Below are 27330 nucleotides of genomic sequence, written 5' to 3' on the forward strand. Positions count from 1 at the left end.
ATCCACTTTCTCGTCAATTTGGAGTTTCGCGTCTTTAATGGATTCGGGAGATTTAGGCATTGTAGATGTGAGAGCCTCTTTCTGATCATCTGCGTTCTCGACAATTTGTAGTTTCGCGTCTTTAACAAGTTCGGAAGATTTAGGTAATGGAGATGTGAGAGCGACTTTCTGATCATCTAGTTTCTCGACAATTGGTAGCTTCGCGTCTTTAATGGACCCGGGAGATTTAGGCAATGGAGATGTGAGAGCCTCTTTCTGATCATCTACTTTCTCAACAATTGGTAGTTTCGCGTCTTTAACAAGTTCGGGAGATTTAGACAATGGAGATTTGAGAGCCTCTCTCTGATCATGTTCTTCTTCGACAACAATCGGCAATTTCGCGGCTCTTATAGAATCAACAGATTTAAGCATTAGCAATGAATGAGACTCGTTTACGTCATCTTTTTTAATTTCGACAGGCGTAAGTAATAGAGAAGTAGGACTCTCATTCACGTCATTTTCATTTCCAGCAATCGGGGATTCTGCGTCTATAGATTTCGGTGCTTTATGATCCAAAGGAGTCATTTTCATATCTACTAGCTTCTCGAGATTGGGCAATGTTGCGTCTGCCATAAATGCAGAAGATTTTAGTAACGGAGACTTAAGATCCTCTTCCACGTCAGCCGACTTCGCGGTAATGGACAATTTTGCCTCTCTAGTAACTTTGTGACATATAGGCGACTGAAATTTAAGATCTTCTTCCACTTCAACGAACTTTTTGGCGTCACTCTCAGTTTTCACATAATGTACCTTGCTATGAACTGGCAATTTCAAGTCTGCAATTGGGTCGGAAGATATGGGGGAATGTGGTTTAGTAGCGATTTGCACGTCATCGATCTTCTCACCAATAGGTGAGTCGAGCGGCTTTAGCGATGGGTATGTAACTGCCTCTTTCATGTCATCAAGTTTGTTAACAGAGTGTAATTTTATGGTAATTTTCTCCGTTTCGTAGGAAATCTGCCCGGGTTTAATTGTGACTTCAAAAGTTTTTAAATCCTTGATTTTTTCCAACGACTCTGAAGGAATCAGTTGGACCAACTGGCCATCCGGGGTTGGAGTTAAGTCAGGCTTTAGTTCTTTAACATCTTCTCTTATCTGCTTTGAAGCTTCTAAAACTTCCGACATAATTTTTTTTACTTCTGTATTCATGCTTGGATACCGCTCCGTTATTGAAAAGTCTAGAGTTTGAGGAGACGATTTTCTAATTATCGATTCTTCGAGAGTTGAAATGCAAACACTCTGCTCTGATTTGGCCTTTCCTGTTGCAGAATCAATAGGTGATACCAATTTTGCTTCGCCGAAAGCTTCACTAGGTGAATAAGATGTTTTAATATCTGTTCCAATATTATCGGAAAGCGTTGCAATTCCACGTTGTTCGTATAAATGTTTTAGTTTAGAGACCGGCAACTGTGAGCCATTGTCAGTCGTTTCTCCTGAAAAGTCAAGTTTAGGTTCAATGCGAATCTTCACACACTCAGGTTCTACGCATGGCTCGGTAGGAGAGGTCTCTTTTTTCTCCCATTTTTTTCGTTCTTCCTGCACTTGTAGCTGATATTCCATCTCTCTTTGCTTTTCTTCCAGCACTTGTTCTTCCAACGATTTCAGGCAAACCAGTATCTCTTGCTCAGTATACTCCGGCGCTGGAATATCCTTCTTTTTAGGCGAAGGCTTCTTCACTGGTGTTCCTTCTTGTGATTTAGATATTAGCTCTTCGAATAAGTTTCTTTTATCACGTACCGATCGAAATACTTCATTTTCATCCTCATCTACATCTCCTACATGCGGTTCTTGGATGGGCATCGTTTCTTCAGATTTAATTAATTGATACTGCTTTTGTTCGGAAGGGATTGAGATTGGCGATTCGTTGGGAACTATTTTTACCTGAGTTTCTAAATTTTCTGAAGTGAACATTTTTTGCAGCTCGGCAATTTTCTTGCCTACATGCTTCGTGTGTGTTGGAGTAGCAGTTTTGCTTACGCTCAACGATTTTTCACTAAAGTCCTCAACTTGCTCTTTAACAATATGTTCACTTATAGATTCCATTTTATATTCTTCATCATCCACTTGAGCCAGGGTCTCTGTGGAAGCTCTCAACGCTTCTTCTTCCTTCATACTCGAGATTTCATCTTCCGAGTCTACAATGTCTCGTTTTGGTTTCCTAAACTCACTTTTTATAGCATGTCTAAACGCATGCTCCTCGAGTTGTTTAATTTTGGCTTTCACATCTCCCGATCCTCGCCTCTTCGCCAAAATTTCTTCGTCTTTTAATATATCCGCAGCAGACAAAATGGGACTTTCTTCTATTTTAATGGGACTATTTGAAGCGTCTTTGGTGTCAACGTGATCAGTTATTGTGCCTGCATCCGATGTGTCTATATGAGAAGTAACCAAAGAAATCGAATCCCCAAATTCAATGGGACTAGTTCCAGTTTCAATCAGCAGAGTTAAGTCGTCAATTTCCTGATGAAGAGTTTCATCGGCTTGAATGGGGCTGAGGCCGGCATCCGTGCACTCACCTTCTTCGACCTCAACAGTATCAGATATGAAGCCAGTCGTTTGAATGCCTGGGCCTTGAATGTTTCTTCCAATGCTTAATGTTTCGGTTGTTGTGCCTCTGGTTAACGAAATGCCTGTATCGGTTACATGGTGTGAAGCACTGCCCTCACTAGCAGAAGAAGCAATTTCTGATAAATCGTTTGTAGTCTCATATGTGTAGACTTGTTTAGTGCCACTAAAGTTAACACTTTCTTCGCGCTTTTTTGTGGGGGAAATAATGTAATCATCCATTTGAATCGTTTTATCTGAAGTTAAAGGTTCTACTTTATCAGTACCCGCCGTAGTGCAAAAACCGACATCAAATTTCTCGGAAGTTTCAGTTCCCGCATTGTTATCGCGTCTAATAGTAGTTACAGAAATGTGTGACTGAGATTTAATTGAAATTTCTACGTCCTTGCGACCATAAAGTGTCAACCGACTTTCTGCTGTGGCAGATGCATCTTTCGTTTTGACCTCTTTACGACCAATTATAAGTTCCAATGTGGGCTTGTTAGCCTGGTCAATGGGAGACACGTCAGGAGTAGGATCTAGGTCATGTTTGGAAGGGGGAGAAGTGCTCTGGTGGACTTGGATAATATGTTTGTCTAGTTTTGGTAGTCCTGGTGTTTTGCCTTTTTGCTTGTCCGAGTTAGCATCTTCAGAATAATCGTGCTTTATTTTTTCCGAAGCGCTCGCTGTGATTTTTACTGAGCTTTCATCCGTCTCACAACTAGTGGATGCAATCTTGTCTGTATAGTTAAGAGTAACTTTTTCTGTTGTCGTTTTTAAATACACATGTTCCTCAGTTGGGACAACTTTATCTTTACCAGCACCTCCGTGCAATCTCTCAACAGTCTTTCTCTCTTTCCGTTCCCAGTCTTCAGGTCTCTTCGAGTCTTTTGCGCCCTTTTCTTCTGGCGACGTATAGCATTTCACCAGAAGCGCATCGGGCCTTACCAAATCTTTGCTTGCAATCTTAAAGCTATCTAAACCTATTTTAACAATTCCAGTATAATCATTATCTCTATTGGAAGGCAGTAATTCTGAGGTAGAATTAAGCGTATCTATCACATCGGCATTATCTAAATCTTCAGTGGAGGCGAGGCGCTTCCGTTGTCCGATAAAAAGTTTAGCCTGGTGCTCGTAGTACCGAGTTACGTCTTCATAGGCGGTCACTTCTTCCGCATCAATGTCGTGAATTTCTTCGCGATAAAACTCGTACTTATCGAGGTATTTTGACTTAGATTCTGGTGAGCTGTCACCCGGCGTAGGCGTTTGTAGAAGATATTGATCTTCACGGAAGCCGTCAGTATCCAAAGAGTCATCGTCATCTTGCGGCGACGCACTCGACGCTATCGCAAGGAGAAACATTGGGTTGGAAGAGGAATTTTCAAAGTTGTACCAAAATACGTCTGCGTTTTACACAAAGATATTTAATTTAACATGACCCGAACTCGACGAAGCCGTTTAATAACCAATTCAGACCAACTATTCCTTGGATCTGTTATGTACCAGTTTTTTTAATTCACTTAAAAAGGAACAAACAATTTCATTTTTGCCCTTTTTTGTCATATTAAGTTTTTAGCGACCATTTTAAATAAAACACATCCTTCTCAGGATTCAAGAATATTTTCGTTTTGCAATTTTCGTTAATTCTGATGGGACCATTCGACGCACTGCCATTACAGCGAATCGACAAATTTTGAATTTGGGATTTTCGACAAGTTTACGAAAATTGTTTTCAATTACTTCATGCGTTAAATTTGAGAAACCAAGCCATTTTCCAAGACCTGCTCAAATTCTCCGATTTCCAGGTTTAGAAAAGTATGAACAATTATTATCTTTTGTAAAACATCATAACAAAATAAACAGAATTCGTAGGTGAAAAGTAACCAAGCAAAGTCTTTTTACGGTCCACAACATAACGGATTAAGCAAAAAAAATCTTTCGATTTAAAAAATGCTGTATAATTATTATAAAATAATAATATATGTATATATGTAAAATAATATAAAAAGTGAAGATCAAATCTTAACCACCCAATAGTTAAAAAACGTGTTTCTCAGAACAAAGGAATAGTAGGTTTGAACCAGTTGCCCTGTACAAATTAACAATACTTTGGAATGTTTATCGTAGGAAAACCCAGCTATCACCTGCCTTCCTGAAAAAAGGCTTGAGATATGGAATTAGAACTTTTTCCAGTTTCATTGTTGTCGGCAAAAAAATTGTGCAAATTTAACGTAATTGGCATTATCTACGAAAAGGGGAAAAATACGAAATAACTTAAATAGAGGCAGACTTGTTTTCATTAGTTGAAATGTACCTGAAACTTCGCAATCCCATTGAACGATTAATTTTTTACCTAGAAAAATAAGTTTCAATTACTTTGCTTTAATAACTGCAGTTCCCAAATACAAAGAACAGCTAAACCCGAGATCCCTTTAAAACCCTAAATGAATACAGCGTCAACTTTAAATTGCGCTACATATTCAATGTCTCCATTCAGCGAAGGAAACATCCCCAATAATCCAAACTGAAGGATGAGACTGAGAAAAAATTAACATCCCTAAATCTTTCCAAATATAAACACTTCGAGCCATTTAATAGTTGGAAATCAGTTCGTAACTAGTCCATTCAGTCATTTTGTCTAATAAGTGCACTCCTTTATTATCCGCCTTCGATTATTCGAATATCCTACAATAAACCTTCCATAAGGATTAAATTTGTCAGAGCTCGTCCTAGAGATTTAAAAAGGATTGCTGAAAACACCTGTTTGTGAAAAACAGCAGAAATATTTGGTTGCTATGTATAAAATGTGTATATTAACAATGGTTATAAAGAACATGGTTTAAGGTTTATGTGCAACTGTTTCAGTAACCGAAATGTCAGAAAATAAATCATTAACTCTCCTGCTCAAACATCCTTCGAGCATACAGGTATGAAATATGAGAAAAGGACAAAATGTGTACACTTTTTAGGTGGGATATAGAAAGTGAAGTGGATACGACAGCTATTCAGAATATTTATAAAGCCGGCAATAACATTCCGCATGTTGTTTAAAGCGACTACTGTTTTACGATCCCGATAAGCTAATAACGTACTAGTACTTTTTCATATTATGCTCAACTAGCAGAGAGACAAAGCAACATAACATATGTGTAAAGGCTCTCCATTATCAAAAAAAATTATTTTGATTGCAAAGTAGGTATATCATTACTGACCTTTAATGCAGCCTTCCCTACTAGAAGAACTAGGCATGGCTTATTCTATTGAAGATACATACTTTGCTCATTTTTACATTCTGAGCATGTCCATGAAGCACACCAACTGATAATGAACATTAAAAATGAACAAAATATGTTCTCATGCACACACAAAACACAATAGATTGAAATAACCTGTTTGACCAAGATTCTGATTTCCTGGAGTTTGCAAAAACGGCTCATCATTGAAAAAGGACATTTTTAAAAAACATGAGACAAAATGCAAGAAATTATTAAATTTTACAAAACAAGTTGTGTTTTACATATTTAAGTTGAGGTGTGAATGGGATGGCTTGTGCATGTTGAGAAATAGGTAAGGCTTGACCTTACCTATTCCTTGTCAAATAAACAATTTAAAACTTTACAAGTTTTTCAAAGCAAACGGAAATAATTTTTACATGTGGACGTTTTAAATTATTTATTTTCATTAATAAGCTAGGTGTAAATCACACATCATTCCACAGTTCACACGATAAAGAAACCAAACAATCTTGCAAAGGAATGAAGGAATTATAAAAAGCCCATGCAATATAATACAGAACATTAAATAAATGTGCAGCAGTTTTTTTACAAATTCCCAATTTTTTTATATTTAACCAAAAAATGTAAAAATGGAATTAAAATACTAATCGTGCCTTGAACAAAATAGATCGTCAAATGTTCAAGACATGAATATACAAATTGTGGTGACTCAAATTAAAAACTTCTATAATTAATTCTAGTCCGATTGTTAAGTTCCATAAAAAAAATATTGGAAAAAGCAAATTCAAGTAAGGATATTTATCCTTAGTGTAGGTGCGAATAGGATCGGTCGCCTTGTCAACCACATCGCTCAAAAATATACAGGCAAAAACATAAAAAGGGCGTCAACTTATCGGCTTTTACAGCGTGGTATTCAACTAATGTGACAAAATTCACTGATATATTTTTTAAACAAAAAAAAAATCGTTTGCGTGTTTCTTTAGAGCGAAGAATTTAAATTCCTATTAGGTAGCTTGTAAGTACAAGTTTGGCAATCTATAATATGGCTTTCGTTGCCAATATCTCGTTCTCCGATATTTCTTAATAAAAAAATACGTTTTTTGTTCAAGCCGATATCTCACCGGTTTCAAAATATTTCACATTGAAACCTCTAATGATTTTTTGATCTAAATAACTCCAATTGGATCTCTAAATAAGAAACATGAAATAGTATTTATACAAGCACGTTTAGAAATACTTTTCCAACTCAGTAAAAATTTAGAAAGTTATTATTTCATAAAAGTTGTTCAAAATGAATTTTTGACTTCAATATATTTATTGAATTTGGAAATCCGTGAGAAATGTAGACTGGAACCACGTACACATTTGTTGCTTAAAAAATATCAGGCGGCAAAATATTGCCTACAAAGAAAGCTATATTTAAAACCCAACAAATAATAGCAAATTTGGCCAGCTCCATTTAAGAAAACATAGTTTTTGGTAATAATAAAAATGATTAAGAATTTATTTAATAAAGAAAAATTTTGTTCACATTTTACTTTATCAGAATACAGACACAGGGTGTTACCCTGTGCCTCGGGAACTATTACCTTTTATATAAGACATTGTTTCCTGAAACGCAATATTTATCCCAAAAAAATGTCAGTGAATTTTAGTTGAGCACCAATACTGCTGAATACCGGATAAAAATATAGAACAGATCACAGAAAATAAAATGTTACGAAAAATAAAAAATCCAAAAATAATTGAAAAGTTGAAGAAAAAGTAGATCAAACGTTTCAATTCAATTCAACTTACACGGTAAGTTACTGGTTTGTCATACAGTAAAAAATTATCTGCGCATTTAGCTTCAGTTGATAAATTAAATTTCGATTCGTTTTGTTAGAAAGAACAAGAAGTTCCAAGTGAAGTAACAAACATGACAGTAAAGCAGAAAGGCAAAAATTATAATAAAAAACGGGTGAGAAGAGCGAAAGTATTGAGATACCAGCGCAAAGCAATTAACTCTAACATTTTCACCAAACATGATTTATTTTCTGTTAAGATTTCTGTTATAATGGCTGTTATTGGTTGTTTAGTAACGGCTCTTATGGCAAAAGCAATTGCACCAAAGCATAATGTTGCACATTAAGTGTTTAAGGGAAAATATGTGTTAGTTCTAAAACTATTGGTTTTCATTCAAAACCGGATTTGTAATTGAGTGATTTCGTAACGGTTTTGAGTGAAATACAATAAGGGTGTCAATAAAGATTAGGTAATATAATATCAGAGTAAAAGCAAGAAACAGATCTACAACACAATGTAGTCAAAAATACTCGAAGTTGTAGACCATGGTGAAATTTTATAAAAAATTACTAAACAAAAATATCTTTATCCGCCTGCAAACTCCATGGAATATGGCATATCAATATCGACGGGGTACATGACAGAGTTAGTTACAGACCCACAATAAATACCACAAATTCACTTACCTACTTGTAGTAGCTGAAAAGTTAACACGTAAACCGATTGAACGAAAGTTTCCGAACTACTAAGTTGTCAAGTTTAGACTTTGTCTAATTTAATTGAATATAATTAGGAAGCCTTTTAAAGAATATCCTCGCTTGCGAAAATCAATATTTACCGTCTAGGAGACTCATACGTGTTTGAAGTTAAGCGTATTATGAAGTTGTAGCAAATTAGGTCATAGAAATGGTCTTGAAGTGATACGGAGAAACGTTTTAAATTCATTACGCAAATCTTAAAATAAAATTGATGAAACACACACAAAAATATACAATGTCTTGTATTGATATGCCATATTTAATACCCAAAATATTCATTTTCATGCCGGTCAAATATAATTGAAGAAACTATATGGCTATGAATATACATGAATATTTCAAATATTGTCTTTCTACTAAGCTTGTTGCTGATTTACTCAACTACACACAAGTGAAAAACAAACAAACTCACCTTGGGCTGAGGCGACTTGTCGTTGATTCAAAAAGTCAGCTGGACTTGGTGGCGGTGTCTTGGAGAAGTTGGGAGATTTTGGATCTAAAACACACCCCCCCACTTCTCAAATACACTTCTACAAATACAACTTAGACTCTTAAAAATTTAAGTTTTTTTTTAGAAATTGTATTTGTGTTATTCAATTGAATCAGATAATGGCATTTTTGTCAAAAATAGCATGTATGCTTACCGTCGTTCGATGAAACTCGCTGTTCGATTTTCACTTGCGGTCCTTCGAACCGCGAACTGACTTCCTCCAAAAATCTCGCATCTTCTCCCGGTTTGTGCGCTGCAGTATCTTCTACGATTCTGTGCGATTCCACAATTGTGGTGGTAGTTTCAGAAGCGACAGAGTTCGATGGTAATGTGGTTTTTAGCTCCGTCGTTTCCGAAATCTGTGTCCGTACCGCTTTGGTTTGTGTCTCTGGTTCAACCTAAGAGAATAAGCTAGTACACTGATACATCTATCTGTATGGTTCGCAGTTGGTACCTTTTGCAAAACTTCTGCAATTTTGTCTTCCACTAAGCTCTGTCGCTTAATGTCGCATATTTCCTGAACGATTTCACGTCGCTGTGAAGACGCCGGAATTGCTCTTTCGGCTGAGAGACGTTTTTGTATTTGTTCACGCCTTTCTGTTACGGTCTTGTCAAAATTGTCCTCTTCTTCCGACTCTGATTTTACAACGACTTTTTCCTCGGCTGAGTACTTATCAAAGTGCTCAATTTTCTTTTTATCTGAAAATGTTTCAACTTTGTCAGCTGACTAAATTCAAATATGTATACAGTGCAGGATTATTGATTGATCTCTGACCACCCTCTTTTTGCATCTAATTTGAAATTTAGAAAAAATGTTAAATATAAAAGTTGTAGATATTAACGTTTAGTTTATTTTAAGCTAGCACCAATTGATACAGGGTGTCTCAAACTCAAGTGGCGGTCCAAAATTACATTTTTTTAAAATGGAATGCCCTACTTTTTATTGCATCGTCGAAATGTTTGTAAAATTCTAGGCCTATTCGATATAAATGTTCTATATTGATTCTCAACTCTTTTTGAGTTAATAACCAATATTGATTGAATTTTGGCCATGCCGTTTTAACATCTAATTTGAAATTTAAAGAAAATCATTAAATACAAAAGTTTTAGATATTAAGGTCTAGTTTATTGTAAGATAATACCAATTGATACAGGGTGTCTGAAACTCAAGGGGCGGTACAAAATTACATTTTTTAAAAAGGAATTGCGCATTTTTTTTATTTCATATTCGAACTATACACAAAATTCCAGTCATCTTGGGTGTACATTTTCTATATTGATCTTCAGCTGTTTTTGAGTTAATAACCATTTAAATATTCGGGAATTCCATTTATAAAAATTTGAGTTTGGTCAGCCACTTGAATTTGAGACACCTTGTAGCAATTGTTATTATCTTAAAATAAACTAGATGTCAATATCTACAACTTTTTTATATAATATTTTGGTCTAAATTTGACATTAGTTGCAAAAACGACGTGGTCAATGTTCAATCAATACAAATCAAGTACGGCATTCCATTTGAAAAAAAGTAAGTTTGGTATGCCGCTTGAATTTGAGACACCCTGTATCAATTAGTGTTATCTTAAAATACACTAGATGTTAATATCTACAACTTTTTATGTGTAGTTGTTATTTCATTTTCATTTTTCACCCTTTTAATTATTTATCTATTCTCAGAAAATCTGACTCACTCAAAAATCAAGGAGTCGGTCGAGTTTCGTGTATTTCATTAAGAGCAAAAGATAATTTTCAACCTAAACATATTAAAAATTGCAAGCTTAAAGACCATTTTCGGGCGAAAATTGAAAGAACATCGAATATCGCAAAAAATATTTATGCACCAAAACATGTAAATGTGTAATTTATTTATTGAATTTGTCGATGTTTAGCGCGAAAACCAAAGGAGGCTATTATTTCAAATATGTATTACTTTAAGACTGTTCTTCTACCAAAAATCAAATTGAATCTTTTTATTATGAAGAATGATGCGCAATAGTAAATAGTAAATTTTTTTTGGTGGTCAAATTTCACCACCTTCAAGATTTCCACTTCTAAACTCAATTTTTTTAAGCTTTTAAACATCTCGGGTATGTGACAAAAACCTAACAATATTAGGTTCAAAGTGCTCACCTGGCAAGTCATTCTCGTCCTTCTTTTTCAGTCTGTAACCAATCTCCTGTTCTTTAATTCTAGTAAACGTATGAGTAGGTTGTTCTACGTTGAGGCACTGCGGTATAATATCTTCTCGTCCTATTCGTCGGAGAGCGTTCTCCAGCGTGTTTGTTTGCGCTTTGTTTCCAGATTGCGACAGCCACATTCTCAGCATGGACTGGGCCTGTTTGGCGATACTTTCCGGATATTCGGATTTTATCACATTTATTTCTGATGAAGTCAAACCTGAGAACAAGCAGCAACATTATACGATATGTAGCAGATTTTTGAAAACTTAGCCTCTCGCTAAATAGAATTTAATAGGAACCACATCGATGGAATTTCAGTTTACCAAAAAATTATTCAAGATGTAGTCAAATTAAAACAGTTAATTAAGACCATTAATTTTTTTAAATTATAAAGGAATCGATTATTCTAATATCTGCAATGTTACAAACTTTTACAAAAGTTTAGTTGCTCAAAAATGTTGACAAATACATACAAATTTGCTTAGAATATAATTTGTTTGGAAATTTAATTTGTAAAGCAGCTAATTTAAATAACTACTTCCGATGAGGGGACATTCTTTAATCGCTTACCTAATTGATAGGCCAGTTCCACCCAATCATCTCCCAGTAAATTGCTCATATCTGCTAACCGCGGATCTGGTCGATAGTAATCCTGGAATTCTGAGAGATACATGTGTCGTTTTCCCGATTCTGAATCGGTTAAGGATATGGTGTCCGTTACTATATCATCTGGTAGCACTATGTTCAAAATGCAGATTGGCTGTTGGGGTGGTTCACCTTTAAGTATCTATAAAAAAAAAAATTATTACTTTACATAATATTTCAAATTAACTAAATAACTACGGAAAAATATTCATATGGTACAGCCAAAAATCGTCTAAATCTCCTAGAATTTGAAGAACTCAACACCCGAAATACGAATATTAATCGCATCATTAATAATTCGAAAATTGAATAATTTTATATACCTTCTGTGAATTGCAAGACACATGTTTACACTCACGTATCCCCAATGGCACCTCCAATTCTGTCGTCACTATTATTTAATCCTATCAAGCTAATGCTTATCGATCTCCCATATCACGGGAACAAACTGCAGGAAGCTTTTTAAAATTTAAACATTGGAATATTTAAGGTGTGAAATATAAAGTGAGACATAGTGGTCATCCGGCTACTTTGTATGCTAATACCGGTTCGTTGCATCATTAAATTAGCAACTACATGACATCTTTGGATGGAATCGATTACGCCAAATAAAAGTACGCCAGTACGCCAAAATAATTATTTTATATCGCTAATATGTAAGTTGTGTTGATGGCAAAATGCACGATTTGCTGGAGGTTACTAGATTAAAAAATTAGTTTAAAACTATTCAAAATAATACTTATTTTGCTAATGATAATCTGTAAAAACTTGTCTTCTTACCTTAGCTTCTCTCATAAACAAACATCTCCCAACAGCCTCAGCATGCTGATCCTTCACCCGTACCGAGAATGGCAGTCTATTCTCCCTAAAGGCTCTGAAGGAAAACTGCAGTTGTTCGCCACTTTTCGTTATAGGCACCAAGTTTCCAGCAAATTCAATATATTGGGATTTGCCCTCAAGCACTTCCACATCTCGACTTTTGGCCACTTCCGTAAAATGCTCCTGGTGTTCTAATGTTTTGTCCTCTTTGTCATCAGTCATACAGAATACTCTCAGTCTTGCCTCCAGTGGATCCACTCGCTTTGCGAATACAACGAATTTTGCCATGAAGGGTACATGGATGGCCTCCCTAAGAGTTACCAAAAAATCCGCTTTGAGACAAAATCCACTTAATGTTCAAATCTGTGCTTAACTATCTGAGAAATATTCCCATTAAAATTCGACCTGCGCTATTCAGTTGTATAAATGTATGCAATATTTTGATTTAACATCGATTAGAGGTTCTTACTTGTAGAGTTCAGTGGCCATTTTAGTAGCATCAGAAATATTTCGACAATCGATTAGCCAAAATCTGGCTGAAACGGTAGTGGTGAAGGAAACGACGTCGTTGACGAAAGTCAATGGCGTGGATCCAGTAACGTCTTCCCATTGCGCTCTTGAGGTTCCACCTGTTCGAAGAAACCGAAATAAATGGACAATAAAACAGCCAAATATAATAGTTCTGTACAATGTTTTGATTGTCAACTTTAGTAAATTTTCGAAAATATTTCTGAAATCGACCATTTCAAAAACAATAAAAGGAATAATCCAGTTTTGAACAAGACATACTTAGAAGAACATGCTAAGCAAGTGGTACGTGAAGCTCCATTAAATGAACAATACTCGAAATTTATAACACATCACTATAATTACTTTTGTTCCCATTGAATTACATGGCAATATTGCCTGTGGCTTTATGGTGCATCAAAAAACATGCAGAAATTATGCAGATTTAGCCTAAGATTCACCATGTTTTAATAGCGTATGTTTTCAACATTTGTATTATATTATGTTGCTTTCGTATCGTCCTAATGCATCTGCTTTTCAGAGCAGATAGAAGAATATGATTTGCTAGCTCTCGAATATTTTAAATCCAAGAAACTTTTTTGATAATTATGTGTCCGTCATCAGCAGATTTCAATCATTTCAAAACCCAATATACTCGTATCACAACTACCCAAAAAATCGCAAATAGTCAGAATTATTTAACTACTACATTAATATATTATATTACCTATACATTTAAAATAACATAAAATCGAGGAAAAATGCATGATCAAAGCAATACTATCTTGTTAATTTTTCCATATTTTTCTCTTACCATTTCTATTTATTTGTGCTTAAAAATGTATACTTTATTTTTTTATTGTTGTATCAATTGTAATTACGCAAAAATTTAAGCATGCGAATACAAATTGTACTCCCATATATTTATTACAGTGGCACATGGTGATTTTCTCTGATATATTTTTAAATTATACAAATCCACTGTGTAGATCACTGTAGATTTGCATGTGAAATTACTTATAAATTACGTTATTTCACATTATCAGTAATTCAAATCATCAGTGATCACAATAACGTAATTTATAAGTAATTTCACATGCAAATCTACAGTGATCACACACAGTGGATTTGTATAATTTAAAAATATATCAGAGAAAATCACCATGTGCCACAGTAACCCAGACAGTTACTAAATGTGTGTACGAATGAATATAATAAGCATGTTTAAGTATATAATAATATACTAATAATATTTAAGTATATTTCCGTCCCATTTGCATAACAAATAATAAATGAAGATATATTTTGTAAGCCAGTTTAAACCCATTCCTTTGAGCTTTATTTATATATTTCCCTTTTCTGAAGTAATTGACCATGTTTGCAGGAATAACCTGTAAATGTCTTAAGCTAAATCAGATACATAATTTCACAGTGAAGCGATGCAAGTGCCAAGCATACAAAAAGCCAAGCAGTCCTTTGAACGGTTTCAGAAAAGACCAGTCGCGTGGCAACTAACTTCCGATTTGTTTTCTGCATATCATATTTCATATAAAATTGAGACGGTGTAAGAGTACGACTGATCTGACGACATAAAGAGATCGAAAAAAAACCATAAAGTAAATGAAAACGAATTAACAACATAAGGATAACGTATGCAGCAAATCTATGTTAAGGTGAATAAAATTGCAGTATTTGTGTTTTCGTGATTTTTTAATAAAATAATGTAAATATAAATAAAGTAAAACTGAAATAATAGTACGACTAAAAGGCAAAATTAGATGAAAAAGTTGAGTATAATATACACAGCTAAATGCTTTCATACACTATTATTTAGATTTATTCTGTGCCGTTCAGGATGGTTGACGGTCGTTACTTTCAAAGTTACATTCAGTTTCTTAAGTTCCATATATAAAATCAACCCGTTTGAGTTTAGCAATATTTTAACTATTTCTTCTTATTTTTGAATTCCTACATAGAATTTTGCAAATCAACAAAAGTCGTTTTAAATGAGCAGAAGTGGCTTTCTGCTTATTTAAATAGTTTTGGCGCAATAAAAATATTAATTCGTTGCTATTTAACACAAACTGTAACTTTGAAGAAGCGTAAGTACAAACCATAATGAATTCCACAATCCGATTCAAGGAAACACACGCAAATCCGATAAATAAATCTAAATTTGAAGCTACACCGGTTCCAAATGAAAGTCGGGATATTTGGGGGATGAAACAATACAAAACTGCGTACGCCCATCTCTCACATTCCTAATAAAATATATATAAAAAGATGTAAATTAAAACATAACAAACCAAAAAAAAAGTAAAGATGTACATACTAAGGGGCAGCCCAAAATAGTTTTAGTTAGTTACCTTTGAGAGATCTTTTCCGAAACACCCCTGATAGGTCCCCGCGTGAAAATTGTTAAATAATAGCGCATTAGTTTTTTCTAGGATATTGATGTATTAGAATTCAGTAATCCGTAAAAGTGAAAATTGTATGTATCTTACATTTAGTTGCCCTATAACAAGCCAATGCAAAAAAAATTTAATTTAATTTTGTTTGAAATTCAAAACAGCAGATATTTAAATAACTTAAACTGTTTTAACGAAAAACACAACAATATTTTATTAACTGAATTGTTAACTAATATTATGGCTGGAAATCACTTTTAAGAACTACCCTGATCGACGCCATTACAAAAAACCATCTTGAGTGAGTTCTGAGTGAAATTTAGCACAATGACGTCGCTCAAAAACAATAAGCGCGAGGCTGGCAAACTTTCTAAGCAAGACTTCAATTGAAATCGTCCCGGAAAGAGCAAACTTTAACACCGTGTAGCATATATATACAGATATCTATTCTAAAACAAAATAATTACCATTTATCTAGCTATTTTCGTTTTAATCTACTATGCTACATCTACGCTCTAAGGCCATCTAAACTTTAAGGGGCCGGTATATTGAATAATTCAAACAGAAAGTCGAAAGTCTAAAAAGTCTTCAAACTGCATCAAAATCCTCTAAAAGCTTGCCAACCCCTTAACAACAAAAACAATTTACAAAATAATACAAGGACACAACACAACATCGAGACGAAACGGGTTCAGAAAAATAAAAACAAATAAAGTACGTCAAGACATTTCTTTTTGTGTGGAAAGTTGTAGAGTTACACTTAATGGTCTCTAAGGTTGCGGTAAATTTCTTGTTAACTTTCAACAATTACACTGCGATTTTGTGGGATATATTGTGAAATAAGATGGCAAACGTGGACAAGGAGAGTTTATCCTTAACTTGGATCTCATGGACTTACTTCAAAACGTTACTCTTCATTTAAGGTCTTTTTATTGTAAACAGAAACAAGTATAATTGGAAAAGCGATTCACTTTTTAAATTCGAATACTTCATACACGGTGAAATAACTGAAGGTTGGACTGACAATTTTTGATAAATAAAACTGTTATGTTACTTGAAAAATCGGATTGTTACGAAAATTTTCGATACGATTAATCCGGGATAGCCAAATAAATACAGAGTGTTCAGCTCATATTCTAGGCAAAGATCAGAAGCTTTGAAATAAAAGAAAGTAAACATAAAGTCGACCAATAGAAACAGTACGAATTATTTATTGGACGTATAGCGACCGTTGGGGGGCGCAAAGTCTACGAAAAATAAAATCAAGGTTACTGTTATTGCCGTTTGATCATGTGCTAATTGCCTAAAAAAAATCAATCAACTTGGTCTGTTTGTCATTGAAAAACTATATTTTATTTTCTTCTAGTGAAACATCTTTATTAAAAGTTTCGTTAAAATTTATTCAGGGAAAGAAAATTGTTTTACAGCAGTTTTTAAAAAGCATAAAAAATTAACCAATTAGTTAGTAGTTTTCCAAATCAGCCACTGAATATACGAGTACTTCAAACTGTTTGACTTTATCCCAATATGAAAATGTGAAAAGATGAATTTGATTTAAAAGTGATTGAAAGTGCAAGCGAAAAGCAGCAGCTGAAGTAATTTAGAATCGCGAGTTATTAAGAAAGCTTAAATAGATTTAAATGCATTTATTAATCCTGCAATTGATAAAAGAACAGCAATTTTTATTTGTTCTATTCTTATTTCTTCTTATTTTTGCTTGAAATGTTATTATTCTGATCTTTTCATTCAGATAAAATGAATGCAACTTTTCCGCGTTGTAGTCAGTATACCTAACAATTAATTGCACAAGCACCGGAAATATTTTCATATAAATTTACTAAACATTTATAATTTTTTTTAAGTATTTAAAATTCTGACAAAGCTAGGGCAACATGTTGCAACCGAACAATTTTAACTGAAAATGAAAGAAATCTTTTAGGCTCTGAAATGACAAAAAAATTACCGAATAGCGCCTTCTGTTTGTCCTATAAAGAAAAAAATAAATATAATTTAACATATTACAGGGAAAACATTTACCAAAATATTGAGTTAAATAATTAGACAAATAACGAAGTTGTCTTTCTTTTCCACACCGTTGATGACCCAACAAAACATAGTTTCAGATTATTTGACTGTCTACAAAATACACCAAGAAACCAAATAAGATAAGCCGAAGAAATATTTATAAAAATTAATATTTTCGAAACCTAGCGGCAGTCAAAACTATTAGATAAAACGAATCAAATATTCAGGTTAAATTATTGTAGTATCTGTGCAAATAAATGCCAAATTTGAGGATCAAGCGCAAGTGAGAAAGATCCTATTGTAGAGCTTTCGGAGAAATGGTTAAAAGTTCAATGTTGTTTCTAATATGTAGACCTGGGTAACTTTACTAGTTGGCGCAGTGCTACGCAAATGGCTTGGTGCGCCAACCCAACGCACCGGCGTAGTAATTCAGTTCCGTTGCTGGGAAATTGTTGATGACTTTTTAGTTGTTTTTAGATTTATATTAAGGGCCATTTATTAATAATATTTTTTAAATGTCTTCAAAATGTCATAATTATCCAGTTTTAGCCAAGTTACTCTTTCTTCCAAATGCTCAATTTTCTAAAGTTTCACTTAAAAATGCTGAAAATCTTAAGGTATTTTTCGCGAAAAATTATGAAATAAATTTCGAATATTTCGTCGCTTTGTTAAAAGTTTTCAAAGCCCTTTCCAGCTTCGAATTTGGTACAAAAATCAATTTTTTTTCGTATACAATCGTAATAAAAAACGAACAGAATAAGCGAAAGTTTATAACAGATTATTTGGAAATCTTATCACCGCTATATCTCTGAAGACTGTAAAGTTTGTTCTATTTTGTTGTTTCACTTAAAAATACTGACGATCTGGAGGTCTTTTACCGGATAAATTTATATTATTTATAGCTTTGTAAACCTTTTACAAAAACTTCTTTCAGAGTCAAATTCGTGACAAAAACGAAAAAAAAGGTTTTCTCCAAAACGGATCCCAAAACTAGAAGTTTTTAATCGAAAACGCAAAACAACATTATTTTCTGATGATGTTCTTATTTTCTGACAATAATGTGGCCTTTTCAGCCAAAAATGGCAAAATTAAAATTTTTGGAAAACTTTTTGCAACTTTGTAATAATTATTTCTGGGTATTTTTCCAAAAATATTTCCTAGTTTATGTAAAATGTGTATGTTAAAGTTTATAATAATTTCCTGAAAAAGCGAAAGTTTATAATAATTTTTTTGGAAAAGTTTTAGAAACTGGGATTTCTTCACTTTTAGATCAATATTTCTTAACAACACAGTCTCTGAACAGAAAAACCGCGTTTTCCCTAACGCTCTGCTGTAAAATACTGGCAAATTGAATCGTTTAACGGAAAAAATTAAGAGATCGACTTTTCAAGAAAATTTACCGACTTTTTGTCTAAAAATCTAGATTACTTTTTTGTAGTTGTTTGAGCAAAGTAGTAAAACGTTACTCAGAAAAAATATTGATGGCCTTTTTTTTGGATGTGAAAATTCAAATCTCGTCTCGCAAGGCTTCAATCCGCTTTAATGAATGACTTATAACTCATTAACCGATGAGTTATAACTCGTTAACTCAGAGAGCGGCAAGAACTCAATAGCGCAACTCAATACAGTGTTACTCAGGCCTACTAATAGGCAGTAAGTTTTTAATGGGTCCAATAATCTCAATTGAAACGAGTTTTATGATATTAAAAAACTTACGCCTTATGTCTAGCCGCTAGCCGAATTTATGGGAACGTTAAATAATTTCAAAATTTAACTGCCTCATCTCTTAAAATTAATGTTCTCACACCAGGACATCCAAACATTTATATTCCAAAAAGGCTGGTAAAGAAACTTATTTTTTTAGTAATAAGACTCCACCGTTCTACCCCAAAAAATTGATCAAAAAACATACTTTTGTAAAAATCGAAGTTTTGCCACCAAACATTTCACATGTATCCCACATAATCTGAACAAATTAACGGAAAACGAAGCGACAAACTTACCTGTTATGGAACATAACAGTCTGAGCGTGGGTGCTGATCCACTGTATTGATTGATCATGCCCTGAGAATGTGCCGTTGGTGCCGGCATGTTCAACTGAATGGCTCTGTGGAATTTTCTTCTTCGTGGCTCTACAGTCACCACTGGCGAAACTGCCACTCCATGACCCAATAATTTGGCTGTAAGTTCTGGATCGATGGGTTGAGCCTAAAGAGCAAATATGGAAACTATTTATTAAAAGCATTTACACTGGAATTGCTCATTCAATATTCCATCAGCTGCTGGTGAACATAATTTAATTTAATGATTAGTAAGTGAGCGATACTTACCAACACCAAAGCAAGGCAATTGAGAGGAAGAAATTAAAAGAGGAAAATGCAGGTTGAGACAACACAAAGCAAGGTTCAACAACCAGAAAAATAAGATAAAATAAAACGACATTGGAGTGCAACCAATAAAAACAAAGCATAAGAATGAAGAAAAGCACTATCTTATGTATGCTTGAGCTATGAGAGCCCAATAAAAATCGCTTGTGAACTGCCAAATTGATCCTGAACCGTGCTTTGGTTGTTATTTGGATACAATAATGGTTTTTGGTCACAAATTGTTGTCGGCATTTTATCATTCCAGCTACGTACAAATTGTGTCCAAAAAATAGTGTTACTGTAGCCAAATATTATGGAATAACAATAAAACGTTAGTAGTGTAATTTTATCAGTTTTATTGGGCACTCATTAATATTACATACTTAAAATTAGTGCAGAAAAACCAGTGTTATACCGATGAGCAGATTAGTACAGAATGGGTGATGATTGCATGAGCTAATTTTACTAAATAATGAAAAAAGGAAAGCTGTTCAAACAAGTATTTGCAAAGCATTAAAGAGACTCGCGAAAGCACTTTGTATTTCACCATATGGAATTTAAATAGTCAGTAGTATGCCACTTTTCAAAGTAAAAATTACTTCTACTATGCAAGTATGCTTCTACTTTTTCTGCTGGTTCGTTTTTTTAGGAAATGGGTGAAAAAGATGGTAAAATAAAGTATAATGAAAGTAATAACAGACTAATAATCAGGCTTTTAAATGTTTCGCCTCAAATATAGCCTTTTCTCATTTACGGAATCTTCACAATTTCAACATCGCCTTCAGTTTCAAGTATTTTGCTTCAAATTCGATACACTTTTCAAATTTAAGCACCTATTTTTCTAACATACTGAATTAGGTACTTTAAAAGATTTATTACAATTTTCTATGTTTTCGGCTATTTCACCCTTTTTATCTGATAAACTTTTCAATACTGCTCATTAGACATACTAATTTTGGTCTCTCATCTGCACGTTCGCCTGGTTAGAAATGATTCTGATGATTCTAACTGTTTTTTTAACAATTGTTAAATTTTTTCTGTTTTAAGGAATTTAAAATAGAAAAAAACTGCAGGGTTTCTCAAGAATTCCATATCCCCATTCTAAAATTTAATTTAAATTATCTTTTGGTGCGAATAATCATGATTGTGGATAATTTTATTGTCTTGTAATAGCTTTCCTCTTTTCCCAGTTAATACACACAATGTGATTTCTTGGCTTAACAATAAAACTTGAACACCATATTTCACAGATTCTATTTTGTTAAATATTGTCTACTGTTTTAAGTAAAAATATATGTACCAAAAATATTATTTGATACTTTGTTTTGTTTCTACATGTTCTTATTTACTTCAAGTTTCTAAATAAATGTCTAATACCACTTAAAAAATCAGTAAATTGATATCTGTATAATGCGATAAAGTACATTTTAAATACACAGCAAAATTGCTATAAAATATGTCGTTTAATCATATTTTATTTTTTTGTACATGTCAAAAACTATTTACATTAACCGGCCAATAAATATGAAATGTGAATAAGCTACGAGTAAATGTTTGTATAAAAGACCTTCAAGAAGATTTTAAGTATATTTTCATTTAAATTTTCTGTTCATCTATAAACAAATGTTTAATAACTGTACAAATAAATAAATAAATTAGTTAAAATTTTAACTAGGCAAATACCAGACAATTTGTACTTTTAAATTCACAATTTAAACGTTGCCCTTAAACAAACACCTTAATATTGCATCAAGACTTACTCACACTATGGCAACGCTTTTTTGCAGTATTTTACCACCTTCTGCTAATTAACCAACAATACATAAAAGCCCTTTTAGCCAAATTTTCATAGACGTTCTTCTCAGGCTAACGATGTAGATCGCTGGAAGACTTGTTAACAATTTGGCTCCAGTTTTTCAGTAATTTTACAAAATTTGTTTTAGGTAATTTGCGAAGTATGTGAGAAGCATTGCAAAATTCGGTTTCGGATAGTAGACTTTATCGTTTAATGAGAAAAATTACTTATAACCGATACCCAATTTAAAATGCATTTTTTAAATTGATTGCCTCCGTAAAATTTTCTTTTCTCGATTTTGTCGATATCATTGTACAATAAATGCGTTATTTTTACACATTTCGTTAGTTAGTTTGGGTTAGTTTGAAGATGAAACAGTTTTAGAATTATCAATGCTCTGATGCAGTTCATTTGACAAACGACGTATTTAACTAAACTCATACTTGCAAAATAGTCAAATCTACTTTACAAGGCAAGTAAATTATCATGCTTGAAAATGGAAAGTCAATTCAGAATCCAAATAGTTAGAAACAACCAAAATTAAAGTTAGATAGACAAAGTTTGTTATTAATGATGCCATTTTTGTAATTTTTAGCGCTTGAAATCCGAATTCCGTTCAAATTTTTCATACTATTTGACTGAGGAAAAGACAGACACCTTCAGAAATGATTACTTGATTATTATTGTTATTATTATTAGAATTAGCATTTGAGTAATTAGTTGATTTGTGTAGACTTTTGGAAAATATTGCAAAAATTAATGCAGTTTTTCCGCAAGAAAAATTACTTAAAATAAAAAAAATACAAAAGTTGGCTGGAAATTCTCCTCAACTTTTCGTTACGCAAATGTTGAAAGGTTTATTTCTGATAGTGCCTGCCTACGTGCAAAATACTTGTCTCTCAAATCAACATTTTGATTACCAGATCAACGACCATCGTTTCTTCTTCGGAATATGATTAACCGTGATTTTACGCAACTTATCGAATGAAACACCCTTACGGGGCTTAAACAAATTTACCTGTAGGCCGACTTTGATCTTCTTGGTAAGGGCTCCTTCTGGGAAAATGGCCTGAACTTGAGGAACCACGCTGCTGGATACCATTCCACCTTCCGGTCCGATAGCGTGCACTTCTTGGCGTATTCTGGATACCACAGCAAAGTATTGAGGAAAGTCTTGCGTAACTATCCGAGTTATTCGGCCGGATGCAACATCTTCCATTTGATTTAGATCTGGAATGAAACCAAGGCTAAGTAATTGATTTCTTTTTAAATCAAAGCAGTTTAGTACCTTCTGCTTCAAAGCTTTCATGCAGGACTTCGTTCAAAATATCCTCTGCGGCTTTGACGGTGTGTTCTTTCCACGATTCTCCATTATCAGAGCGCAAGATCACGATTTCGCGTTCTTTACCTCGAAGGGCAGCAAAATGTGGGACTTCGATTATTACGGGTCTGAAAAGATGTCAAACCATAATCCCTTGCGGAAAAATGTTGCAATGGAACCCGAATTGCCAGGAAAAGATGTTCTATTGAACTAAAATGACCCAAGTTGTTCAATTTGAATATGCACCTTTTGGATATTAAATGGATAGTTACTTATGATAAACAGTATCGGTTCTGAAACAACGGTTAAGTAAAAAATGTAGTTTTACCCTAAAAACTGTGCACCAACAGGTCCCAACTCCAAAACGCGACTTGCTAATGCTTCACCTTCCATTAGTGGAGGAGGATGTGGTGTCCGTTGAGGTCTAACGTATCGGCATGTAATTCTGGTGGGACTGGGAGCGCACCTTGGAGGCACAATTACTCTCACTCCGGAATGTCTGCATCCTCTCATCGCACCTCCTCTGGCGTCGACTAGGAATGATACTAGGAAACTGGAAGGAAAATATAATACATTGAAAAACAGTACGAAATTTAGTTTAAATGCTGCTCAAATGAAGGTACACAGCTAATATGAAATGTCGGTGAAGGTTACTTACTTCTTCCAATGCAGTTTCCTAAGGAAAGCATGAACAAAAGAAAAATGTTTATAATCTGTAGAAAAACTCACTTATAAAATGATTAGTGCATGGAACAGATGGATACAAGTTTGAGGATTATATTTTTGAATTGATTTGTTCTTAAAACCAACATAAACATCTATACAGGGAAATCAATGAAATTTGGTTAATAGCCAGAGTTTCTCTTAAAATTGTTATTTAAAAAATGCACTACTAAAGTCAGTTTGTAGGTATTTTAATGCAAATTGAATGATCCGACTGAGTATCAAGACGCGGAACTCTTACCCTATATTTATTGGATGTCTGTTAATATCAATATTATCAGACGTATACTTCTTAATGTACTCGGTATAGTTCCCGGAAATATGTTCCGGGCTGATTGAATCCTCAATATGTTGAGGAGGCAGCATGTTGCTATCGATGATCATTTTGTTGGAATCCATTCGTTCATCGCGTGTCACATCAATGGGCAAAGAATCGTCTCCTAACGACTTCATTTCGTCTGCTGTTAAATACCGGTAGGTTTGGTCGCCCAATGCTGCATCTTCCCCTGAAATAAACGTAAGAATTTAATACACTTGCAGATTCACCAACAGGAGGTTTTTGTTGGTCTGCTTGCGTCTAATTTTTTCGCAACTAGTAAAGTTGGAAATCTGTATTTTTTTCATTTAATTTATTTATCAAAAATTCTCGATCGCTATAGATCGAATGCTTTATGTATGGTACTCAGGAAGTGGATATCAGCGTAATAAAAAAATCGCGCTCAAAAGCAAGTTTGGAAAAATTCAACTAATGTTGAGAACTCTCTACATTCGCCTCCACAATAAGTCATAGCTTTGGAAATGAAATGTTCCAAATGCATAATCCTAAATTAGTTGCAGTTGTGCTATAAGAATATATTTTGATTATTTATTTGATATTTTCTGTTTCAACATCGTGCGATTTATTTATTAACACGAAAAATTTTGCAAACTTGCTCAAAACTGCAACTCAAAAATTGCCGCTTCTATTCCGAGTATGCATAAAATGCAAAGCTAAAAATACCGGTTTATTGATTCGCGTAACATGTTTACACTGATCGGGCAAAACTTGGGCAAAACATCGTACCACATCTGCAAATTTTAATAGGATATTTTGAAGGGCGATTTATTAAAATAGCTTTACTGCTGCCTTCTCTTTCTTCGACCTTGATCATCAATGGGAATTAAATTATAAGAATCTTATTTACAAAACATGTTTTGCACTTGAACCAGACACGAAATATATTCAGGTCTATATCGGGAGGGACAGAGAACAGCAAAAAATGTGAAAAGTAACTTAAAAAAAGAAGATAAATGCTAAATATGGAGTTGGAGTACGAAAATATATAGCTTTGAATCCTGATTCAATCAACGCAGAAACGAGATCTAATGTCTGTAATAAAACTGATGAAAGTATATCTAAAAAAGATACAAATTTGAAGGTTTTAAACCGTTTACTTCAAGCTGCAGTTCATCAATTATTTGCAATCACAATAAGAAAAGCTGAAACATGCTAAGCTAGAAGTCCTACTATTGTTGTCGGAAAATGTCATAATTAGGCAGCCAAATCTATATTGAACCAAGCACACAAGGGCCAAGAAGAGAAGGCATTTCGACTAATAATAAGATGCTTACAAAAAATAGAAGCACGTCTCCATTCTACTGTAAAAAAATATCTGATAAGATTGCATTAGAACTAACCTTGGAATAATTAAATTAAATCTGCATATTAAGCTAATTACTTATGCACAACGTGCCAACAGCTAAAAAAATTAGTCGACCAGGTTTATTCATTTTAATTTGAACTGTAATCAATCAACAATTATTTTGGAAATTCCATTCCAAAAACATTTTGAAAGAACCAACATTTTTTTAGGCAAAGATAGCGGAAGCTGTTTCTGCAAATTAACAGATCATATATTTTTACTTAGTATACTTAAACTAGTTAGTCCGTATTACAAATATAAACAACTTTTTGGCGCATAAAGGAATGTAGGGCACATGAAGTCACAAGTGACTCAGTTAATTTCGAGGTGCGGACCTAATAAACACCGAAATAAATTGGATTAATTCAGCTAGGTATGAAATGGCTAATAGCACAAATGTGGAACTATAAACCATTAATATACAAGGTTGTTATTTTTGAAATAATTGACAAGTAACCGTGAAATAAGCATATATCCTGTGCAGCGAGGAAGCTGACAATTTGTTTAACTAAATGCTACAAAGGAATGTTTTGGCAAATTACCCATCGATTGGCCTTAATTCTGCAGATAGTTAAAGCAGACGATCTAAAACCCCATTGATAGATTAAATAATATAGGCTCTAACGTACTTTTGTCTTGGAAGTTAGTCGAGAAATCGGTGAGTGATTAATAAATTTGTCAAATAATAGATGGAATAATTTGAAACAATCCGGACGAAATCCAATATGTCAATATATTCCTCCAGTGGATTGAAGTGTGTGATTTTTCTGGTTAAATCCTCTAAACGAAACATTAAGCAGTCGGCAGGAATAGAAAGGGAAATTTCTAGAAATGAACAATGTTAAAAGAATAAAACAAAAGTTTATTATTTTAATTCATCATATCATCATTTAAAAGAAAATAAATTTCAGATAGATTTTTTAATATTTTTCAAAACTAAAAACTCGTATTATGTTTCAGCTGACTGGTAAGTAGATATTCATGATTTTGAACGTCAGTTCTTTTTATATTTAAATGTGTTTTTCAACTTCATTTTAAATCAATTTGAGAATATTTCAATCAGTTGATATTCATCACATATTTGGGAGCAAATGCTAACCTGATGTTTTATGAAAATTTGTGAAAAGACAGGGAGATTTTGGCCGCTTGCAGCACTCATAACCCTTTAGTTGATCAGCTATGCCAAACCTTGCCTGCATGTTTGTCCAAACACGAAATTTGTAATTTAATAAAGCTGCTTATAACGAAGCCAGCTCTTCATTTCACTAACAATTTTTAACCTTCACTTGCGAATCGCGTATAACATGCACTCGAGTCGAAATATTGCAGATTTTTATTTTTAACGTGAAAAAAATCTAAAAATACGGCAATAAAAATAAATCCATTGGCGTGTGAGTTGGCAAATGAAAGTTAAGAAAAATCAAACGACAATTAACCTGAACTAACCTGGATAGTGTATGTTTTGTGAAAAACAAACAATGTGAATAAAAAGACACAACTTACGCAATTGCAAAGTGCTGCCATTGAAATATGGGAGGTAAACGTGACGCTCGTGTAGTGCAGTGCCGAATCCCTCAATGTCCTCCCCTGTTTCAGGGATATTTTCGTTAGGCGTTTGCTTTTGTTAGTACGTTTAAAATTGAAAGCAGCACAATAAGCTAAGCATCCATAAACGAACATTTGAATCTAATAAACTCGAAAGATGCAGAAATAGAGTAATAGTGAATATGTTGGAAGATCATGCTTGTTTCTCTGACCTCGTTTTTGCTATAACTTTGAAAAGTTGATGAAGTAGTATTTTCTAAGTAGTAATTCGTAGCAATGTGATTAAACTAGTTTTGAATTCACGATGAAATAGGTCTACGAAAATACAATCAAACAGTGGATATCTGATGCAAATTATATATTTTGTTAACTTCCAAAAAATCCAATTTCCTATGAGTTGTTGGATTAAAATATCAGAAGAACACTGGAGTTTAAAAATGTTCAAGTACAGACCTTCATAAG

At 33.7% G+C, this 27330-nt stretch overlaps 2 protein-coding genes across 3 annotated transcripts in view; both read right to left on the bottom strand.

Annotated features, from left to right (window-relative positions):
- Positions 1-6: 6 nt before the first annotated feature.
- Positions 7-3945, bottom strand: LOC125503639 (the record flags this gene model as incomplete). The annotated part of the gene is made up of 1 exon (XM_048664356.1): positions 7-3945. A coding segment is annotated over exon 1 (3939 nt), but the record flags the coding sequence as incomplete, so codon positions are not given.
- A 4695-nt stretch (positions 3946-8640) lies between these two features.
- Positions 8641-27330, bottom strand: part of LOC125503637 (ankyrin-3-like) — a 71820-nt gene continuing 53130 nt past the window's right edge. Inside the window, exons 18-31 of one of the 2 annotated variants that reach the window (XM_048664351.1) lie at positions 26827-26910; positions 23883-24147; positions 23577-23594; positions 23247-23471; positions 22886-23046; positions 22616-22827; positions 19440-19644; positions 12966-13125; positions 12458-12806; positions 11603-11819; positions 10983-11249; positions 9307-9551; positions 9007-9250; positions 8641-8858 (exon numbers count right to left, since the gene is read on the bottom strand). In XM_048664351.1, coding sequence (XP_048520308.1) covers positions 8740-8858; positions 9007-9250; positions 9307-9551; positions 10983-11249; positions 11603-11819; positions 12458-12806; positions 12966-13125; positions 19440-19644; positions 22616-22827; positions 22886-23046; positions 23247-23471; positions 23577-23594; positions 23883-24147; positions 26827-26910 — 2771 coding nt within the window. In that variant the 3' untranslated portion in view covers positions 8641-8739. Of the gene's footprint in view, positions 8859-9006; positions 9251-9306; positions 9552-10982; positions 11250-11602; positions 11820-12457; positions 12807-12965; positions 13126-19439; positions 19645-20141; positions 22828-22885; positions 23047-23246; positions 23472-23576; positions 23595-23882; positions 24148-26826; positions 26911-27330 lie in introns of those variants that run through there. The other variant, XM_048664352.1, reaches the window with a different exon arrangement.

This window comes from Dendroctonus ponderosae, unplaced genomic scaffold (genome assembly GCF_020466585.1).
Source record: "Dendroctonus ponderosae isolate FM_Combo_2020 unplaced genomic scaffold, Dpon_F_20191213v2 Dpon_F_20191213_21, whole genome shotgun sequence".
Classification (NCBI taxonomy): domain Eukaryota; kingdom Metazoa; phylum Arthropoda; class Insecta; order Coleoptera; family Curculionidae; genus Dendroctonus; species Dendroctonus ponderosae.